Source organism: Strix aluco, chromosome 1 (assembly GCF_031877795.1).
Source record: "Strix aluco isolate bStrAlu1 chromosome 1, bStrAlu1.hap1, whole genome shotgun sequence".
Taxonomy (NCBI): Eukaryota; Metazoa; Chordata; class Aves; order Strigiformes; family Strigidae; genus Strix; species Strix aluco.
The window spans coordinates 96,859,511-96,878,450 of NC_133931.1; the positions used below are offsets into that span (position 1 = coordinate 96,859,511).

The 18,940-nt window shown below is 35.4% G+C and overlaps 1 protein-coding gene across 5 annotated transcripts in view; it reads right to left on the reverse strand.

Annotated features, from left to right (window-relative positions):
* The window catches only part of MAK (male germ cell associated kinase), a 32,291-nt gene that overhangs the window by 7,914 nt on the left and 5,437 nt on the right, over positions 1-18,940 (reverse strand). For 3 of the 5 annotated variants that reach the window (XM_074828235.1, XM_074828244.1, XM_074828254.1), the window contains exons 2-14: positions 18,550-18,888; positions 16,735-16,789; positions 15,684-15,805; positions 14,551-14,630; positions 12,616-12,748; positions 12,353-12,524; positions 7,863-8,030; positions 5,870-6,190; positions 4,656-4,846; positions 4,268-4,315; positions 3,987-4,117; positions 2,187-2,312; positions 176-250 (exon numbers count right to left, since the gene is read on the reverse strand). In XM_074828235.1, coding sequence (XP_074684336.1) covers positions 176-250; positions 2,187-2,312; positions 3,987-4,117; positions 4,268-4,315; positions 4,656-4,846; positions 5,870-6,190; positions 7,863-8,030; positions 12,353-12,524; positions 12,616-12,748; positions 14,551-14,630; positions 15,684-15,805; positions 16,735-16,789; positions 18,550-18,650 — 1,723 coding nt within the window. In that variant the 5' untranslated portion in view covers positions 18,651-18,888. The remainder of the gene's footprint in view (positions 1-175; positions 251-2,186; positions 2,313-3,986; positions 4,118-4,267; positions 4,316-4,655; positions 4,847-5,869; positions 6,191-7,862; positions 8,031-12,352; positions 12,525-12,615; positions 12,749-14,550; positions 14,631-15,683; positions 15,806-16,734; positions 16,790-18,549; positions 18,889-18,940) is intronic. The other 2 variants (XM_074828262.1, XM_074828270.1) reach the window with 2 other exon arrangements.

Here is an 18,940-nt window from a genome sequence, read left to right on the forward strand (position 1 = left end):
CCAAGAGTCCAGAAGAAGTCACAATGAAGACAGCAAGGCTTGACAAAACAGATTACAACTGAAAATGAAGTATATGATCATCTGGAAACTGCATTGTAAGTGCAATTTTTACAAGAAAATGTAAAACGTAAATAGGAAATGTGCAAAGAACCAGGCTATAATTACTATAAATTACCTTTTGGATCCTCTAATTTTTCATTCAACCTTTCTTTGCATGATAGCTTTTCAATAGGTATAATTAAGTTCTCATCTGTAGACAAGGAAAAGGAAAGGAAGAAAAAGATGGAAAGACAGAACTTTAGAAAAAGCGTATGAAGAACCTGGCTAGGTGATGTAAAAGAAATGAGGGAAAACAAAGCAAGAAAGAATAAAAATCCAACATTTTTGTAACTATAACGGCTCATTCCTATGTTTTCTCAAGCAGGAAATGTTACTCTAACAAGTTACTTTACAAAGTCCTTTCTAATAATGGAATAAAAATGTGATTAACCAACAATGCAATCACATTCCAGTCATACAAATACATAAATCACAAGTTTAAGCACTCAGGTGTATCTGCAAAGTTGACTGAACATAACCTCACAATTCTTTATAAATAATGCATTTATAACTATTTGCTCTTATTATTTCACCATAGGGCAATGTTGTGGATGATGGAGGAAGGCAAAAAGCACTTAAATAAACTAAACATAGTTATTTAAACAGTAAACAGCACAGTGTCAACTTTCAATTTTGTCAATATGAAAAAAATAAAAAACATACATAATTTACTTGTGTTGTATTTCTGTGATTGGTGCGCCAGCTATCCTAGTTTCATGTGTGTCTGTCTTAAATGTTGTTGCCTCCCCAGTATATGAAACATCACATGCAATTTAAGATACCGATGGAAATAATACCAAGTATTTTTGAACTTACAAAATAATGTTTTACTTTCTTTTTCTTTAAACTTTTGGTAGATATCCAAAGTAAGCCAGTAAGACAAAGGACTGATTTTTAGCATTAGCGTTCATCTTAATTTTCAGTGCAATTCAGTAGGTAGATGTCTAGCTTATTAACGCATACTTCTGGAAACAGCTCTTTGCCTTTTTGTGCCTAATTCCCTTGCAAGACTATTTTATGAATATATTAATGAATTCTGAGGCACCCAGATACTATATTTCGTAAAACAAAAAAGTACATATGACTGCTTTAAAAAGTCTGTTCTATTCCATCAAAATTCTGGTAGGTGTTGTTATTTTAACACTTCCTAAAATCTCTCACATAATTTCGGATGGACAACTTATACCTCCCCTGACTTTCAGAGGGAAAATCAGGTTTGTTGACACTACGGAATGGCTACTAAAGTTCTATTTAAAAAAGGGTGTGGCAGCTATATGTCAACAAACTTGAAACTCTTTCTGTACAAGCGTGTGAGGCTAGGTGGTTTGTTGGCATTAAAGTATTTGGGAGTGACTCATGCTTGTGACTCATGGACAGTGGCTGCAAAGTTGTTAACAAGGTAACCTCCCATACCCGTGTGATGGGACTGCGTACTTAAAGTATAGAGCTTGGTGGTCAGAAGATAGATTTTAGTCTTGAGTCTGATGCTTTCCTCAGTGAAATCTTAGATAAGCCATTTAACTAGTCTTAGTCTTCACTCTGCAAAATGCTGGTAATAAAGTTCTTCACAAAACACAGTACCAAAAGGTATTCTACTGCAAGTTCCTTGCTGAAAATAAGGGAACTTTTCATGCAGCAAAGTATTCAGGACAAGGCTAGTAGATTGTTAAAAGACATGATTAGAATATTAGGCTTTTATTACATGTGCACACCACCCACCATCTTGTTTTCATATGCGAGACTGCTGTTTGACAGTGTTCCACAGCACACTGACCAGGCAGTAATGAGGTCAAACTATTTGCTTAAATTAACACAGTAAATAATGGTCTAAGAGGATTATGGACAAAATTTATCTTGACAGAACTTTATTAATAGTGGCTGGTCTATACTTCCTGTATACTCTGAAAGCAAAATACATAGTTTGCATGTGAAGTTGTTATTTTAAGAGTCTGTTGTTAAAGCAAGAAAAAAAAATGTTAGCTTAGAGGCTAAGCCTGACAACAGAAGTTAAACCAGATTGTCTTAACTAAATTAATTAAATAAAGTATGATGAGATATAATGTGACCACTTTTAATTACACTTTTACCTGTAGTATTTCTGTTGAAAGTCACTCCTCCATGTGCCAGTGGTTTAGAAAACAACTGGTTGTTCCAGGTTCCATGTGATCCTTCTTTATTGACCGCTACTAAAGAGACACTCTTAGGGTTTACACCTTAGAAAACAAATTATGGAAAATGTTATAAATATCAATTTTCAAACATAATTCAAACAATGAAAAATGGACATTTCTAGAACAGTAAAACAACACTGAATTACTTATGGTATAGTGTAAACACCATTAATGTAAAAGAACAGTGTCCATTGATTAGGTTAGATTTTTCAGCCAAACCACGAAAACTGGAGACACTGATTTAAGAACAATTCTCTTCATGCTTTCAAGAGAACTTTTAAAAGCCTTTTTAGTACAGTTACTTGGTTTCTATAAAACCATAATCTCATTATTGATACTTTTGACTCTCAAACAGTTAATACAAATTACAAATACCTATCAAACACTAGGGTTCTCAGGGCTGAAAATAAACTGTTTCTTCAAGGGATAAGTTCAAAAGTAGGACAAAGAGGCTCCTGGTACTTCAGCATGTTATGAGCATTACAAGAGTTAATGGGATTACACAGCATGAAAGCAGCTCCCAGATCTAGTGGTAACAGAACTAAAGCAATAGGGATAAATTACAAATATGCTCCTTGGAGCTATTATTCTCTTAAGTGCTGAAATTAAATATGTATTTATGACTTTCTCATTGAAAATTCTACTAAAACCAGAGAGGCATCAGAAGCATGGTTAAAAAAAGGTAAGAAATATAGATGAACTTTCCATTTGTGTTACCTTTAGACAGGGAAGCTTCCCCTCTTTTTTTCTTTTTTTTTTTTTTTCTTTTTTTCTTTTGGATTTAAACTGTTGAGTCTTTGGGCTTCCTATTTAACACCCAGTAAGTGATTTCATATTCAGAAGTCATCACTGGCCTAATGAATTCCTGAGAAATTAGTGATACATTGTAACAATGCTACTCTCCTGACAAACAGGAATTCCTCTGTGAGCCACCTAGAGTCTCACATGTGGATTACAGGAGAAGTCATGATACACTTACTGTAATTGTGCAAACCATCATGGTAATAAAGAAAAGATACTGAGACCCCAAGGAAATTGTCTGATTATAGAATATATTCAGAATACTAACCGATGGAAACATTCCTTTTACTTTCTCCTCCTTCCCGTTCTTATTCCTAGCAATTACAATATTTCATGTTCTTTTCCTGATAAAATCACCCACATTTAGACTAAGCTATTTGTTTTCAAGGAGGATGACTGCCTTGGGAAGGGAAGTGTGTGAATTCCTACTAGTGTGAGTGGCTGATACTTCTAACACCTCCTACTGAGAGGGGTAACTGTGCTTATCAGAACTTTAAGTTAAAAAAACCCCCAAACCTCCTGACACTGAAAAACAGAACTATGCACTATATATAGGGTATATATATGGGTAGTTTCTTTAGTGCTCAGATAGATACACTTGCTTATGGGTCGATCAGCATATATTCCTAGAAATCCAAGAGATGCTGGATTCATATTACTGAGGGTTTTACGAACATAAGAGGGCCTGTGAACTTCTGTGGTGTACAAGCAGTGTTGAGCTCCCTTCCACCTTTACATAACCAGGAATTTCCGCATCAGTTGTGATATGTTCTGGGAAAGGCATTTAGTCCAAAACTTGAAAATTTAGCCTGGTTAGGAAAAGCGAAATTATCCAGTGAAATATAAAGTTTAAATGTACTTTATGTAGATTGTTGACAGCTTGCATTTTCTATATGTATTGACTTTTACCCTTACCAGGTAGGTATCTTGATTGTCTTAGATAGTACTGTTTTGCTGATGTATTTGATCTTCCAGAATCATTTCCCATCGGAGCCTTATTTTCCCCTCCTGGCTGGATGCAGCATGAAGCTTTTGGTTCTGGCACACTGAAAAATCAAAATGTTCAAACAATGTGACCAACAACTCCAGCTCAGAATACTACAGGCTGACCCTAGCCTGAAGAGTACAGTGCTCTTCTCTTATCCTACTCTCATCAATAGAATCTATTCCCCCAAAGTAACGGCCAAATCTCATACCTCATGAGAGTTTGATCTGGGATTCTGAAGAAAAAAGTGTATCCAACACTACGGAATAAGAGCAAACATGGATAACTGTGGCAGAACTTAGTAGCAAATTTAACCGACAAAGGAGATGAAGTTAGTGTATCTGATTTTAGTAAAACACACAGTTTCTTAATAACATGACGAACACCTAATCCATAGAGTGCCTGAAAACAAATATGATTCAGTTTGGATATTACTGGTGCTATATCAACACCACACCCTAAGCCGGTCCGCTCATACAGCTCTTTGCATTCTTGCAGAATTTTGGTGACTTAAATTTTAGCAGATTTGTCTTAATCTATAAATCTACTGAACACTGTTTACACACAAAAAAATGTGATTTTATAATTATAGGACTTACCTAAAAATACATTCCTTGTTTTTCTTTTCTTTTAACAGTGAAATGCTAGGCTTCTTTGAACATGACATTCCAAATTCAGTGTCATCCAAGTCATCCCAGCTATCCACTGCCTTTACTGAAGTCTGACCCCATCGTCTTCTGCAGCTTTTAGGACCTACTGCACCATTCTGAGGGCCACTAGCTGCTTGTTTCTATTTTAAATAGGAAAAAAAAGCTTCAATTCTATTCTAAAATTTTATATTTTGTATCTAGTTCACTTCCTGACTACTGCTTAAGAACTTTGAGAGAATTTTTCCCATTGTGTTATGCCTATTTTGGTCATAGTCTCAAGGCGTTTGGGCACAAAACGTAACAATAATGATGGCAGGTATTTTGAGTATAGCTCTTTTGGACTGTCATCCTTAAATTGCTCAGATCTATCTGAAGCAGTGAAGATAACACCCTGTTTGCAGACCCAGTTCAGTGCTCAGCCTCTGCTACTGGTATCTTGCTGAACTCATGCTCTCAACAGTGGTAGATGAACTTTCAAGAAGTAGGGCACAGCAGTGCACAGCATTCATGGCAATCACGCTCAGGGTTTAGGAGTGCCCCAGGGTAGATACAGCAAATAAGTCAGGCCTTTCCTTAACATTCTCTTTGAAAGAAATTATTAGATTATAAAACCATCCTTTCATCTGACTGTAGTTTTTTGCCCAGTATTTTCTGAATACCTATTGTTTTTAACATACTTTATATTGTAGTTCAGTGAGTATAAGTGGAAAGCAAAATGATTAGAAACCAAAGCTTAATATTAATCTTTCTAAAAATATTACGTGTTAAATTCTTACAAGCTTAGGAATCGGATGAACTTTCTCAGGTATTTTCCTGCTTGAGGCAGTCGAAGTTCTCCCTTTCCACTTTTCTACCATATACTAACAACACTTTTGTGAACTGTTTCTCAAAGGTCAATAAACAATAGCTGTTGTAACTACATTACTGCATAAGTATGTCAGTAAAGGCTATTATAAATGAACATACATTGTTGTTACAAGCAATCTATTATTCTGGTTTGCTGTAAAATTTCAGTAAGTGGGCAGTTATATCCTTAATAAGTCCTTAATTGTCTATCTGTATTTCCTCTAGTAAAAAGGATGACAATTTTCAAGGGATTGCCTGGTTGAATATAGTAAGAACTTTTAATAAAACCACCTAAGTATTTATCAAAGATGACTTACTGGCGGTGAGTTTTTATTGACAGTTGGAAAAAATGGTTGTGCCTGTGGCTGCTGCTGTTTTGGTACTTGCTGGTTAGCTGTATTCTGAGGCAACTGAATTTGCTGCAGAGGCTGGTGGTTAACCTTTGACAGGGGCTGTGACTGTGTGTTGTCAGGTACTTCAGGTGAAGACAGAGGCTCTGGCCTGGATACAGCTTCCAGTTTAGGTAAAATTGGCTTTGACTCTGTTGGCTGAACTGATTTTACAGGAGTCTGCTTCTCCAGATATTGTGGAGGAGGTCCTAAAACTTGGCCAACTTGAAAGTAAGGGTACTTCAAAGCCTGGAGAAAAAGATAAAACATAGTAATTTTACTTCAAAAAGTTGACTTTGGTAACCTCATCAAGGATCTAAGCATGTTTCTGAAGCATTTGAGCAAGCTCTACAGCACAGATGCAAGATGGATGCATAATGAGATCATATGCAAACAGTGTGTATTGATAACTGTCAGTTCGGTATTTTAAATTCTTCCCATCATATAATTTAGTAAGATGGATTGACTTGTACATGTTACAGCAGCTGTGTCCTTTCTTTCCCTCCTTTATGTCTAGGTTTTGTGGAGTCTGTGTTTTGAGGTGCATTTTACATTCAACACCATCCTATATTCATGCAGTAACAGATTTCAGTCTTAGAACAGGTAGCCTCCACTCCCTTCACCACATGCTTTATTACGTTTCCACTGCTAGCTATGTTTTGGCAACTCAATGAATAGTGGTTTTTTTTTATATTAAAAAAAATCAGAAGTGTGATGATTAATATTAATGTATGGGTTTTACAGTTAGAGGATGCTAATGAGCAAAGTTTCTCCTTCATTTTCTTATCACCAGATTTTCCTGGTTTTGTTTTGCTTTGAAGCACACTCACTGTGCTTGCTGTGCCTTCATGGTGGTTATTAGGAAACTACAGGGTCTGTCTTCAGGCAGATGTGTATTTCATTCTTTTTCTCTGACCTTTTTGTATTCACCGCCAGATGCACAGCATGGACATACCTTACTAACACAGCTCCTCCTATGTCAAAACAACACACTCTGCTACTCCTTCTGGGTAGGATCCTACTCTTTGAGAACTAACAAAGAGATGTTTTGCCTCAGCTGCACTTGAGAATTGCTGCCTTTGTACACATTTCCATGTATATGCACTGAACTCTCCCTTTTGGTTGTGGATTACACAACTGCTGCAGCTGCTTCCTTGACAACTCACTTGGGCAAAAGCTGGTTATTTGCTTTCATAAGTGGAGAGAAATGGTTGCTCTACTTGGTACCATCTGCTTAACCACTTCTGAATCACTTACATTACATCCACCTAAGATAACCTGCAATATGTCCTTTTTCTTTCCCAATTGTATTCCCCTTTTATACTTTCTGAATAGGATTGTATTAGGTATGAATACAAAAAAACCACCACCAAAAAAAGCCCAGTAGAATGTAACCATCTTTAGTCCTTGAAATATGCTTTTTAAAATTAACTATGACCTTTGTGACCTAGTGGTATGTTCTTCACAAAGTTATCACAGTACAGTTTACGTCTGATTTCCAAGTAAAAATAATCCTTTGCTCTTCCATACTGCATTCCATCTGCAATTTCACAAAAAGCAAAGCTTAATTTTCAATATCCTCCTTCATACAGATGGGGGAGGAAAAAGAAGGTGGCAGAAGTGACTTACAGTGACAACACAGGAAACCTGCAGCTCAGAATTTTCTGGACAGAGAAAATTTTAGAATATGCCAATACAGAAGACAACATTGCAGAAATAACTAAAGAGTTTATGATGTCTGCTGAGACAGGTTTAGAACTTTCTCTCCTCACTACTCGGTCTCATTCCTATCAGAGAGTTCAAAATGAGGAGATGTTGCTCTGGCCATCAGTGTTATGACAATCAATTGGTTTCTGTATCTACAGTTTTTTAACAATGCAAGAAAATTCAGTCTTATACTTAATCATTCAGGTGCTCAGACCTGACTTGCTGTAGGTCTCTTCTTTGGATTCCAGTTCAGCATATCACTCATAAGTTGTATTGCTTCATTACTTGCATTTGGGATGAGACATTTTAGGCTTATGGGGACACATTGTGGGAAACGGAAATTCATGGCAGAAGCAAGGTGGTATCCTTCTGGCCAGTCACTCTGTTTCAAAGGAAAGAAAAATGAGTACCAAAAAAAGACAAGGACTATGTATCTTTGAGGTATTAGATCAAATTTAATTTTATGCAGCTTGAGTCACGCTTGGTCTGTGTAGCTCCTTCCTATATAGCGGAAGACAGGCATTCCTATTTTCCATTACAATTCTTACACCACCAGTGAATGCAGCATCAGTCTCCAAGGGCAGTCCTTCTCAAACTCTCCTGTAGGCAAAAGGTGGAACCATCATTGTGGATACTATACTTGGACATACTCTATCTGAAGAAGAGAGTGCAGCAGTACCGGCAGTATTGAACATCCCGTCTACCACAGAAATGAGCTCAAACAGCTGACTTCAATGTTCCCTCTTTATGGGAATAGTAGAGGTGAGGCCCTTCCACCCAGCATACCATAGTTGTATAACCATGATGCAGCCTATACAATATAACACTGATTCCATCGTTAAGATAGTCAGTGATTAAATTACAACTGGACACTATTGCAACAGAAAAAAGCCATGACCACCAGATGAACATTTTTTTTTTTTTTTGGAGTGCTTAACTCTCCAATAGCAAACCCTAAGGTCCTTCATTGCTTAATAATGGCATTGTTTCAATACAGAACCATAGGATTATCAAAGACTACAAGAGATCATCTAGTCCATGCCCTTGTCCCTTCCTGACAGGTGTCAGTCTCAAAAAGCTTCCAGTTTCTGGCAGTCCATAACCACTCTAAACAGCCTTATTCTAGAGCTTAATTCTCCTCAAGGTTAGTCCTCTTATGACTGTAAAAGACCTTTGCTGAGTATGCTAACATCCATGGATACCAAGAAGGACTATTTCTTTCTTCTCTCTAGAACAGCTTTTTTATATATTAGAAGGTGTATTTCTTCTCCTGTCTTCCAGTCTTCCTTTGTATAGAAAAGAAAGCCAAATGATTGAATTCCTGGGTCTAAGCTTTTAAAGTTTTTCTTCTTCTCTGGACTCTGAACTTTCTCTCTTGAAAGGAAAAACTTTAAACTGGACATAATATAGCAAGTTGAACAGAAAGAATAGTTCATACATCAGCAGACAATACTCCTTTCTCTATACACTGGTATGGTATTTGTCTTTGTGGCAATGTTGACATACAATGCACTATGTAGCTCCTACATTCTCTTCTACAGATGTGTTAGCTGGATAGTTATCCCCAAATATTTATGAGGCTGATTATTCCTGCCTAAGTACAGCACTCTACATACTATTAAAGAAATTTTTTTAAAGCTACATCTCTAATTTTATAAAGAAACTGAATTCTAATCTTGTCTTCTAACATACTCAATCCTCCCCAGCCTGCTATCTACCAATTTAAGAAGTAAAATCTATTCCATCAGAAGGCCTTTAATACAATTTTAAAATTTCATCAGATGCAGAACCACTCAAGAGTCCTATTCAATCTATCTTTCATTTTGAATGTGAACCAGAAAAGCTTACTCTTTGAATAAGGCTTTCAAAACAGGTATGCACTGATCATGCAGTTTGTTTATATAAATATACTGATGAGAATGTTGAGGGACAGCATCAGAAACCTTACTGCAGAAAATGTACGATATTAGTGCTTCTTCTTCTGTAGCAGTGTAACAAGCTTTGTGGAGAGAGTAAATTGATTTGATAGAATTTGGTCTTAAGATACCACGTTAGCTATTACGTGTCTAATGTACAACACTTTCAGCTCTGTTAACACAGTCTATGGTAATCAAAGAACTCAAATGTAATTATAAACCAAGTCTGGTTAAAGTAAGTTTCAAGACTTCAAGTGACTTCCTATTCCACCTCAGAGAATAATTTGTTCATTTAAATTAATGGAGATAAACCCTTTCCTCCTCTGCTGCATATTCCTCCTTTATTGGAGTTGGTGACATTCTGTCTGCCAGAGGTAGTGATCAAGGAACTATTTAGAACAAAGTAGCAAGGGCTGTGTGTTGCTGGTGAAGTACGGGGATACAGTGAAAATAGTACAAGTGCAAAAATGAAAAATACATTTCAATTTATTGAAAAAAAGAATTTGGAATTATTTAAGGTGCCATTGCCAACTTCAACTAACGAAAATGTGTTTCATTAATCTCTCCTTTTCAGATCATCACCAGCTTTTTCATTAAATTGGCGTACTACAAGTGTACCATCACTGCCAGTACTTGAATAGTGCAATTTATTGCTTTATTTATAAAATAAATAAAGCAACATTTTATAAATAAAGCAAACATTCATAAAACAAAATAGTTGCCTGTCACTATTTAAAAAAACCAAACTCACAGATGTCATTAGTTAGGTATTATGGACTAAAACAAAGGAGGGCTAATTGGAATGAAGATAGTTTCTGGGAATAATTCCTGTAATTCCTTATTGCAGGATAATGGAATAAATTAAAATATACTTCTGAAAAGAACAAAAAACCAATTTATTTGTAAAATCATCTGCAAAACCAGACTATTCAAATAACCATTTATGTTTTTCAGAATGCAGAACAGTACTTCACTTGTAACAAATGCATCATTTGTTGTGATAATTCCTATCATAATATTTAAGTACTCTTCTTACACAGTGATCTCCCTGAATAATGCCTTAGCATCATCATAAGGACATAAAATTCCCAAGTCTGCCCAGCAGATGACAGGGGCACAAAGGAACTAATTACAGCTTCCTGATCCCAGGGGCCTGACCTACCGTGTCTCTAACCCTTAGGGTCTTTAAAAGAAGCAACAGTTTTCTCTGAAATACTCAGCTGGTAACACTGCCTGCTTTCCCTGGCAGTTTGCTAGTCAGGGAAAGACAGAGTATAAACAGTCATGATTTGCTTCTGTTCAGATACTTTTAAGGTTAGAGAAAAAACAGCAGTCAGCTCAGTGCTGCTCTGCTACCACACACAGTGAAAATCTCTCTCTGATCTCCCTGTGCTTCCAGAAGTATTTATGCTATATATTGAAAATGTTCCAGAAGCTAGTATGTTGCTCTTTCACAGATATTCTTAACATACATCAAAATGTTCTTCTTACTATCCTAGACTTGTGAGCTGCTTAAGAAACTTAACATCTGTGTTTGAAAACTCAAGTCCTAAAATACTGCTCATATTACACATTTTTTCTGATGCACAATTGTCATAACAAGCACTGTTTTACACGTCATAGCAATTTCCACTTAGTCCTCTAGACACAATTTTCACTTCCACAACCGATCATCTATAACTCCTCACCTCTGACCTTTTACTCTGCTCTGTCATGAGTTTGCACCTGCTTCTCAGTATGTTCTCTTGGATGTTTTCCCACCACTTCAAGCTCTACATGTTCCTAGCTAAGCTTAATGTATTTCTGTTTTAAGTTTTCTGTTCCTCACTTCTCTATTGATAACAGCTCCTTTACTGGACAAGAATCATGCTATATTTTGTATCAGTAGAACACTAACGAAATTGATGTTTTTCTCTCCCACCCTTCGTTTTTTTAGATCTAGAGACTCTGCTCAGTCAACTATTTCACAGAGTCCTGTTTGCACCCATAAAGTACTGATATACATCTGCCATCTCTTACTTTATTCTCCAAACAATATTTATATGATTTTTTCAGTTTATTCAAAATTTTGATGGTAAGCTTATTCTTTTCTTGCATATTCATATATCCATTTGCTAAAACAACTTTTTAATTGAATATAATTGCATACATTTTTATACGCACTACCCAAACCTTCCTTGTAATTCTAAACATTTAAAGTATTTAGCCCATCCAGAAAATAATTGAAAAGAATTGTTTCCTCTCTAAAATACTGTAATTTTTCCTCCATTACTTCTTATTGCTAATAATATTTATGAGATATCTGTGTTTGAGATCGTTTCCTTTATGCTTTAAACATAAGAAAAGCATAATCTGTCTTATTTATGGTATCTTCTAGAAGCTCCAAATTCTGGGTGCCACCCTAGAAGAATTACTTTCAGGAAAGGAAAGCAAATTGGCTGTGGCAAAATGAAATCCTAGGAGGCTTCTGATTTTCTGTCCAATATGCATAGCTTTAAATAACTAAATTAAACAACTTTATCCAGCTTTCATCAGAGGAAAGCAAGGCTACACATAATAGTATGATACATAACAGATGCTAATATGCAACAAAAGACTAGCATTATGTGTCTTAAGGGAAGCTTAAAAGAAATACTGTTGTGAAAACCTTAAGTCTGCAGGAAATTTACTAAAACAATAATTTATATGTATGTTCTGAAAGACAGATAACATTCAATGTTCTATAATACTAATTTTATTTAACTTTTTTTTTTTAAGATACAGTTGTGTGAGTTTTACTAAGTCTTACCTTCTTCGGAGTCCCTAATACTTGGCAAATTTTGAAGATTTCATCTACTTCACTTGTGCCTGGGAAAAGAGGTCTTAGTGTGTATAATTCAGCCATTATGCTGCCAACTGCCCACATATCAATAGGCGAGCTATAAATAGATGATCTTAGCAAAACTTCAGGAGCACGGTACCTATCAGGATGGAAAGAAATAATAGATAGAGGAAAAGGGTAAGACAAAGGTAATTAGTTAAGATAACGTATTAGCTTCTTAATATACTTACCACCTGGTAGAAACGTAATCTGTATAAGGTGGCTGAGATCTTAGTTCTCTAGCCAAACCAAAATCTGCTATTTTCACAAGTTCTGGTCCAATACAGAGAAGGTTTTCAGGCTTCATATCTCTATGAAAAAATCCTATAGAAGACCAGACAGAAAAGAATGGGAAATTATTGTGTCATCACTTATTTTAACAGCAACCTCTAATACAGTAATCAAAAATTCACTTTGGGATGTTTTGGAAGAATATAGCTTTTTTCTTTCTTTTTTTTTTTTTTAATTCAACATAAAAGGATGGTAACCCTCCCCCCAACAAGCACACACATTCTCCCTCCAGTGATTATTACACCAAGTGTTCTTAAATTAACAAATGTAAACTGTCATTAATACACGAAGGAAAATGAATTGGCTATTGCAGCAATATCAAATAACAAACCAGTTTCAGAATGAAATCTTTGCAAAAACTACAACTGCTTTATCAGTTTTGGATAATGGAAAATTGAGCATCTGACACTTACTTGATTTATAAAATTCCTTGAACGATTTTTTAACTACTTTATTTATCATTGTGACAACGATCTGCAGACACAGACATACAGAAGATACCAAAATTCTGCTCAGGAATGCTAATATTAGTAATGCAGGCACATAAAGTTTCTTTCATACTTGCTGATGGCTTAAGCACCTATATACCTGGACAGTGGTTAAGTCGCTAAGCAAATAAATTGTGCTGTATAATTGGTATGCACAATTTGTTATAATACAAATAACTTTGATTGAAATTCACTTGCTACAATAAAGCACTTGATTTCTGCATGCAAAAAACTGACAACCACTATAAGAAATTGGCTGAAATTATTACAGTGAAATGTGAATGCTCAAATTTATCATACCCATCATTCCCAAACACTTATGGTAAAAAAACCATGAATATCGTAATTTAGAAATGGCAAGTTTTTTCTTAAATTCTCATTTTCTCATTTATTTCATGTAGAAACGAGGAAGGAAAAGAAGATGCTAATAATTAGAGAACAGTATGTGATCTTGATCACAAAGACGTGAAATGACAATTTCTGGGTATTTGATAATACTGAACAGAACTAATTATTTATTTGAATTCATCAACAGGCCTCGCCAGGGTACATGAAAGCCAATCAGAGATCACTGGGAACACTTATTTCATTTTCAGCTAATATTTTATTGTCGTTGGAAAGTTTTAAGGATACCAATGTGATGTGAAGTACAAAATAAAAAAGTTGAGCAAGAGAGTAAATTACTACTTTTTTAAATACAAAGGAGCTTAATACCAGTATTTCAGAATGCAGTTTGCAGACAGATATTAAACATGAGCATTAAAAGTTTTGTAAGTGATGTGAAACTTTTTGATGTTGTGAGCATACAGCACCTCTTATTCAGACTGTGCTTGTAATTCCTAGAAAAGTCCCGTCTCTTCAAATATTTAAATCCAGGCTGTATTTGATAAGGAGACTGTTTGAATTTCTTAGTGAAGTCATTTTAATAATTTTTAGATGTAGGGTGTCACATTAGTTATAGTATCTCAAGACAGGAGAGACTGCCATCTGTAAAGTATGATGGTCCTTACATAGGTATTTTTGAGGAAACAGAAATTCATACTATAGCACAGCATACAAGTTTCTTTAGTTTGTTTATTCATGTGGTAACTAAGGTGGAAAAAAGTACTGAACAGTGTATGAACAATATCCAATGCTTTCAAAAAGAAAGAGGAAAATATGATTCTAGGAAAACAAAGTGTAACTTCAGGTATGGTTTAAAGACACACCATACTTGAAACAGATAAGAATAATTTTTATTAGAGATAATTAATAGCTTTTGCTAGATATTTTTATTCATGTTATTACTGTGCATTATCTTATTCTCTAAAAAAGTGCTACACAGTTTAACTCTAGTATGAAACCTACCGTGTTTATGGATAAAAGCTAGCCCTTGTAATATCTGATACATCATGTTTCTGATGACTGACTCGGGGAACAGCTTGTTTCTGTGAAGAAATAGATTAAAAACTTCACATAATTAAAAAAAAAAATGTATTTTCAGAACATTTCTGTTTCTTCATTTTGCACAACACATCATGAACAGACGAAAACAGACCCGTCAAGTCTTGCGCACAAAGGAGGACAGATGCAACTAGCTCTCATCTCAAAACTCCCTTGCTGCCAGGCCTTAATTTCACTTACTGTAAGTGCTGCAGAAGGACTTCTCTGCAGAGAGGTTCATGATCCAATGTAGAAGCTGGCTGGCCAGTAGCGTGCTTGACCAGATGAACATTTTACGCACAGTAATGTAGCAAGGAAGAGATCGCATAGCGCAGTACTGTGGTAGGTGTGTTACCCAGTGGTACCCTTAAGGCAATCCTGGCTAAGAGCAATGCTTCTCAGCTGTAGGGTAACACTGTGCTAATATCGCTAGCAGCCACCTCAGGATGTGAACCTAAGAGCTTTCACGTTAGGAGAAAAAGGTGCATGGCAATGTCTGAAGGAAACACACATTAAAGGCAGAAGAATTAAGCAAAGAAAAATGTTATTGAAAAGGAAGGTCCTATTCCAAAGTCCACCTTGCAAGCCTTGCTAGGTACTGTTTGTCCAAGACCGCAACGTCACACAGTTAATCCATATATAGGTCTTTCTTATGAGCATGCATGCATATACATGCAGATGACCAACCCCACCTTAAGTCAAATCCATGAGCAAAAGTAGAACAGTGTTTATCCAATCCTTCATACATTAAAGTGAAGGCTAATAAAGAAAAAAAGTACTTGGAATTTCTCTCATGGCTCTACACACCAAAGACATGCAAACTATTGTGTTAACAACTGAACAAACTGTTATTTCCAAAAGCATTACAATATGCAACATTGTAATGCAGAGCAATGCAGAATTCTACCCTCAGATAAGCAGGTGCAGCAACTCCTGTTCACATCAGTGGGGCTGCAAGAAGAGCCAAAACCAGAAATTCCAATGTGTTCTTCAAGATAGCATAAGATTCATTAAATAAAGCATGATGACGCACTATTTGTTCTGTGAAAGAGACATACCTGTCCTTCATTAACTGATAGAGATTTTCCTTCATGTATTCAAATACAAAGTAAAGGTGGTCGTTTTCTCGTATTACTTCTTTCAATTTAATTACATTGGCATGATTTAGCTTCTTCAGAGACTGTAATAGAGCAAAATATGGCTTCAGATAACTCAACAGTGACTTTGATTCCTTATCAGAACAAAACTTTTAACACATAAAAGTTTCTAACACAGAATTTACAAAACATCCATGATAGTCCATATTTATCTTGTAATCTCTGTTTCAAAGAACAACAAAATAGCATTTAAACTAATTTCAAAATAAAAGCAGCAATGATATTAATAATATCTTAAACCTTCTATTTCTGGGTATTACATCATAGCTGGGGTGAAGATTAACACAAAAACCTAATTCCCTACAATGAAAGACAGTTCTGAAGCTGTAACAGCTCTTGCTCACAGAACTGAATAAGAAAACCCAGCAATTCTTTTGTTATGAAACTATCAAGAACAGTAATTCTTACAGGTGTTCTTTTTGGAGATACTGATTACGTGCAATTTCCAATAAGTTAAACCTAAATTATGGATACCCAACTCCTGTGTTATGGAGTTTTGTATATACAGAAAATCAGATGCCTGAACCATGGGATGACTTGGAATTTAAGGATTTCAAGTGTTACTCTATCATTTGGCTACCCAAAACTCCCAGTGCTTTCTACAAATGCCCCAAATACAAGGACTGGATATACTCCTAGAAATCTGCCAGTAAAATGAAAGAGCAGGATGGTAAAACCCAGAAACACACATACAAACAAAATCAATTTCTTTATTTTCTCTCAAAGACAAGAAGCTTGGCTATGAGACACGGCCACTGCTTGAGAATAGTGGGATATTCCACAAAGCAGCAGGAGCTCTAGGAGTGCCAGCAGCCCATGGTTGTGTGGAACCTGTCACCCCCATTTAAAGAGGTCACAGAGTTTGGTCTTATGCTTGGAGATTGTAATGCCCTTTTCCTTCATGCAAACCTAACAGGACACATTTTTAAATGCGATATGTTCACCACTTTACCTTGACTTCTCTCAAATTCATACATTCATCCCATGAATAGAACTTTCTTTTCATTCTGAAATACAAATACGAGATAAAGTGTTTCCAGTACAGAATCCTTTTAGAACAAAAAATCTAAACATGCTATTTTCCAAGGGTAGCATTAGCTGTATTTTGAACTCAATTTAAAACATCCTAGAATACCCATCAGCAACATAATTAAAAACAAATGCAACTCTTAGAATTGCTAGAAATTTAAGTGTTCGATGATTAATCATTGCAAACATATTTTTAGAAGAGTAGTTAGCCAGAGAGACCATGATAGTCCAAGGTATTTATAAAAACATCAGGGGCAAAATCGCTTTGTATCATTTGAATTGTGCTCTTAATAACAAGGAAAGCATTAGTGACACTGCACTTAAAACATGGATATTTCAAATCAGAAAAATCACCTCTTTGTGCCTAAGTTGCACATTCTAGGAAAACCAGAAAATTTTATTTTTGAAATCTGCAAAATATCTTCTTGACTGCTTAACATTATAATTAAGCATTTGTCTTGACCAGTCATTTTTACAAGCCTGTTCCAAGGTATCGAATACCAAATAAAAATAGTTTCATTTTTTTCTAGCAATACTCATACATACATACAATAGTCTCTAAACTAATCGTTATATATAACAGTGTAATACAGATATTTGTAAGTCTTGCATAGATACAAACATGGATATTTGCTGTTGCTCAGATCTTGGGACAGGGTTGGGAATGTCATGTTATTTGCTGTGTTTCTGTAAAGTTCTAGCGTCTAGAGTGAAGAGATTTAAACCCAAGGTTTCCATTTAAAATAAACCTATCTTCAACCAAAACTGTCCTGTTCCCCCCCCCCCCCCCCCCAATCCCAAACATAAAAATCACACAAAAGAATTCCAAATCCTGAAATCATGAAAATGAAAAACACTTCCCACAAAATGTTGTTTCTTTTGCCTAAAAATAATGAAAATAATCAATTGCAGATTTTTTTTTTAGCTTAGATTAATATTAATAATTTAGGTAACAGTACTAGCAGCATATGAAGTAACATGAAATTCTCAGAAATTCTTAAAACAAAAGTCAGTCAATTATGTTACAATTATCTTTCTGCAGTAAATCCATAAATGGAGAAAAAAATCTCAGCAACATACAACATCTTGTATTTCAGTTTACGCTTTACATCCTGTTTGTAATTCTGTAGGGTAACTTCCCCAGTCCTCTAGCAGAATTTTTGTTGTTTTGTAATATTCTTTTTAGGTAAGTATGACAACACCAATGATTACACACAACACAACTTTATTACATCCAAGAAGACAGCCTTTATTTACCTGACCAGATTGTTACCTGGTATTTATCACTGTAGCAATATCTGAAACTTAATGTAGTACCTAAAAAGATCTGGAGGTGTGGGAAGGTATTTCAAATCTAGCCATTAAGATGGGTATTCTTTCTATTCATATAAATAAACAAACTCCCTAATTAATCAACTGCACATTCAGTTTTGCTTTTCCTTTGGTGTTAGCCTAAAAACATTTTTAGAAGGAAGCATGTTTGAACAAAAGCAGCATGTAATTTTAGAGGCCAATATAAATCAGTAATTTATACAAACTGATGCATCTCTGCTGATCTGTTAACTGAAGTCTGACCCACGATCACCTTGTTAAGCTTCTTAATTAAAAAAATTTTATGTTAATTTCCCTAAAAAGGAACTTCTTTTTCTATTCTACACAGATGGCAGAAACAGTAAAGTTAAAAGTGAAAAGCTTTAAGCTTTTGTGAGTACCTTTACTGAATTTAGATATTACATACCTTTTGATAGCCACAAGTTCTCCTGACTCGTTGCTCTTCCCCATCAATACACTGCCATAGGTGCCATCACCTAGTTGTTTCATGATTGTGTAACGGTTCATTTTTTTTAAGACCCAGAGAGCCAAAAGCTTATGAAATTCTAAATGTCTTCTGCTTTATTAAAGGATTATACGCTCTTTGGTTTTCTTAGAGAAATCTTCTTTCAGACTGTTTTACGTTGGTGAATGTCTTCTCATAATGGAGCAGGATATTCACTAGTCTCCTCCAAATTACAGCTACTTTGAGATCTCGATTTAAGGTTTAAGACGACAGAAGAACATGGTCATTCTCAAGCAGATCCTTAAAAAAAAGGGGGAAATATATAATTTTACAGTATTTGGGGAAAGACACA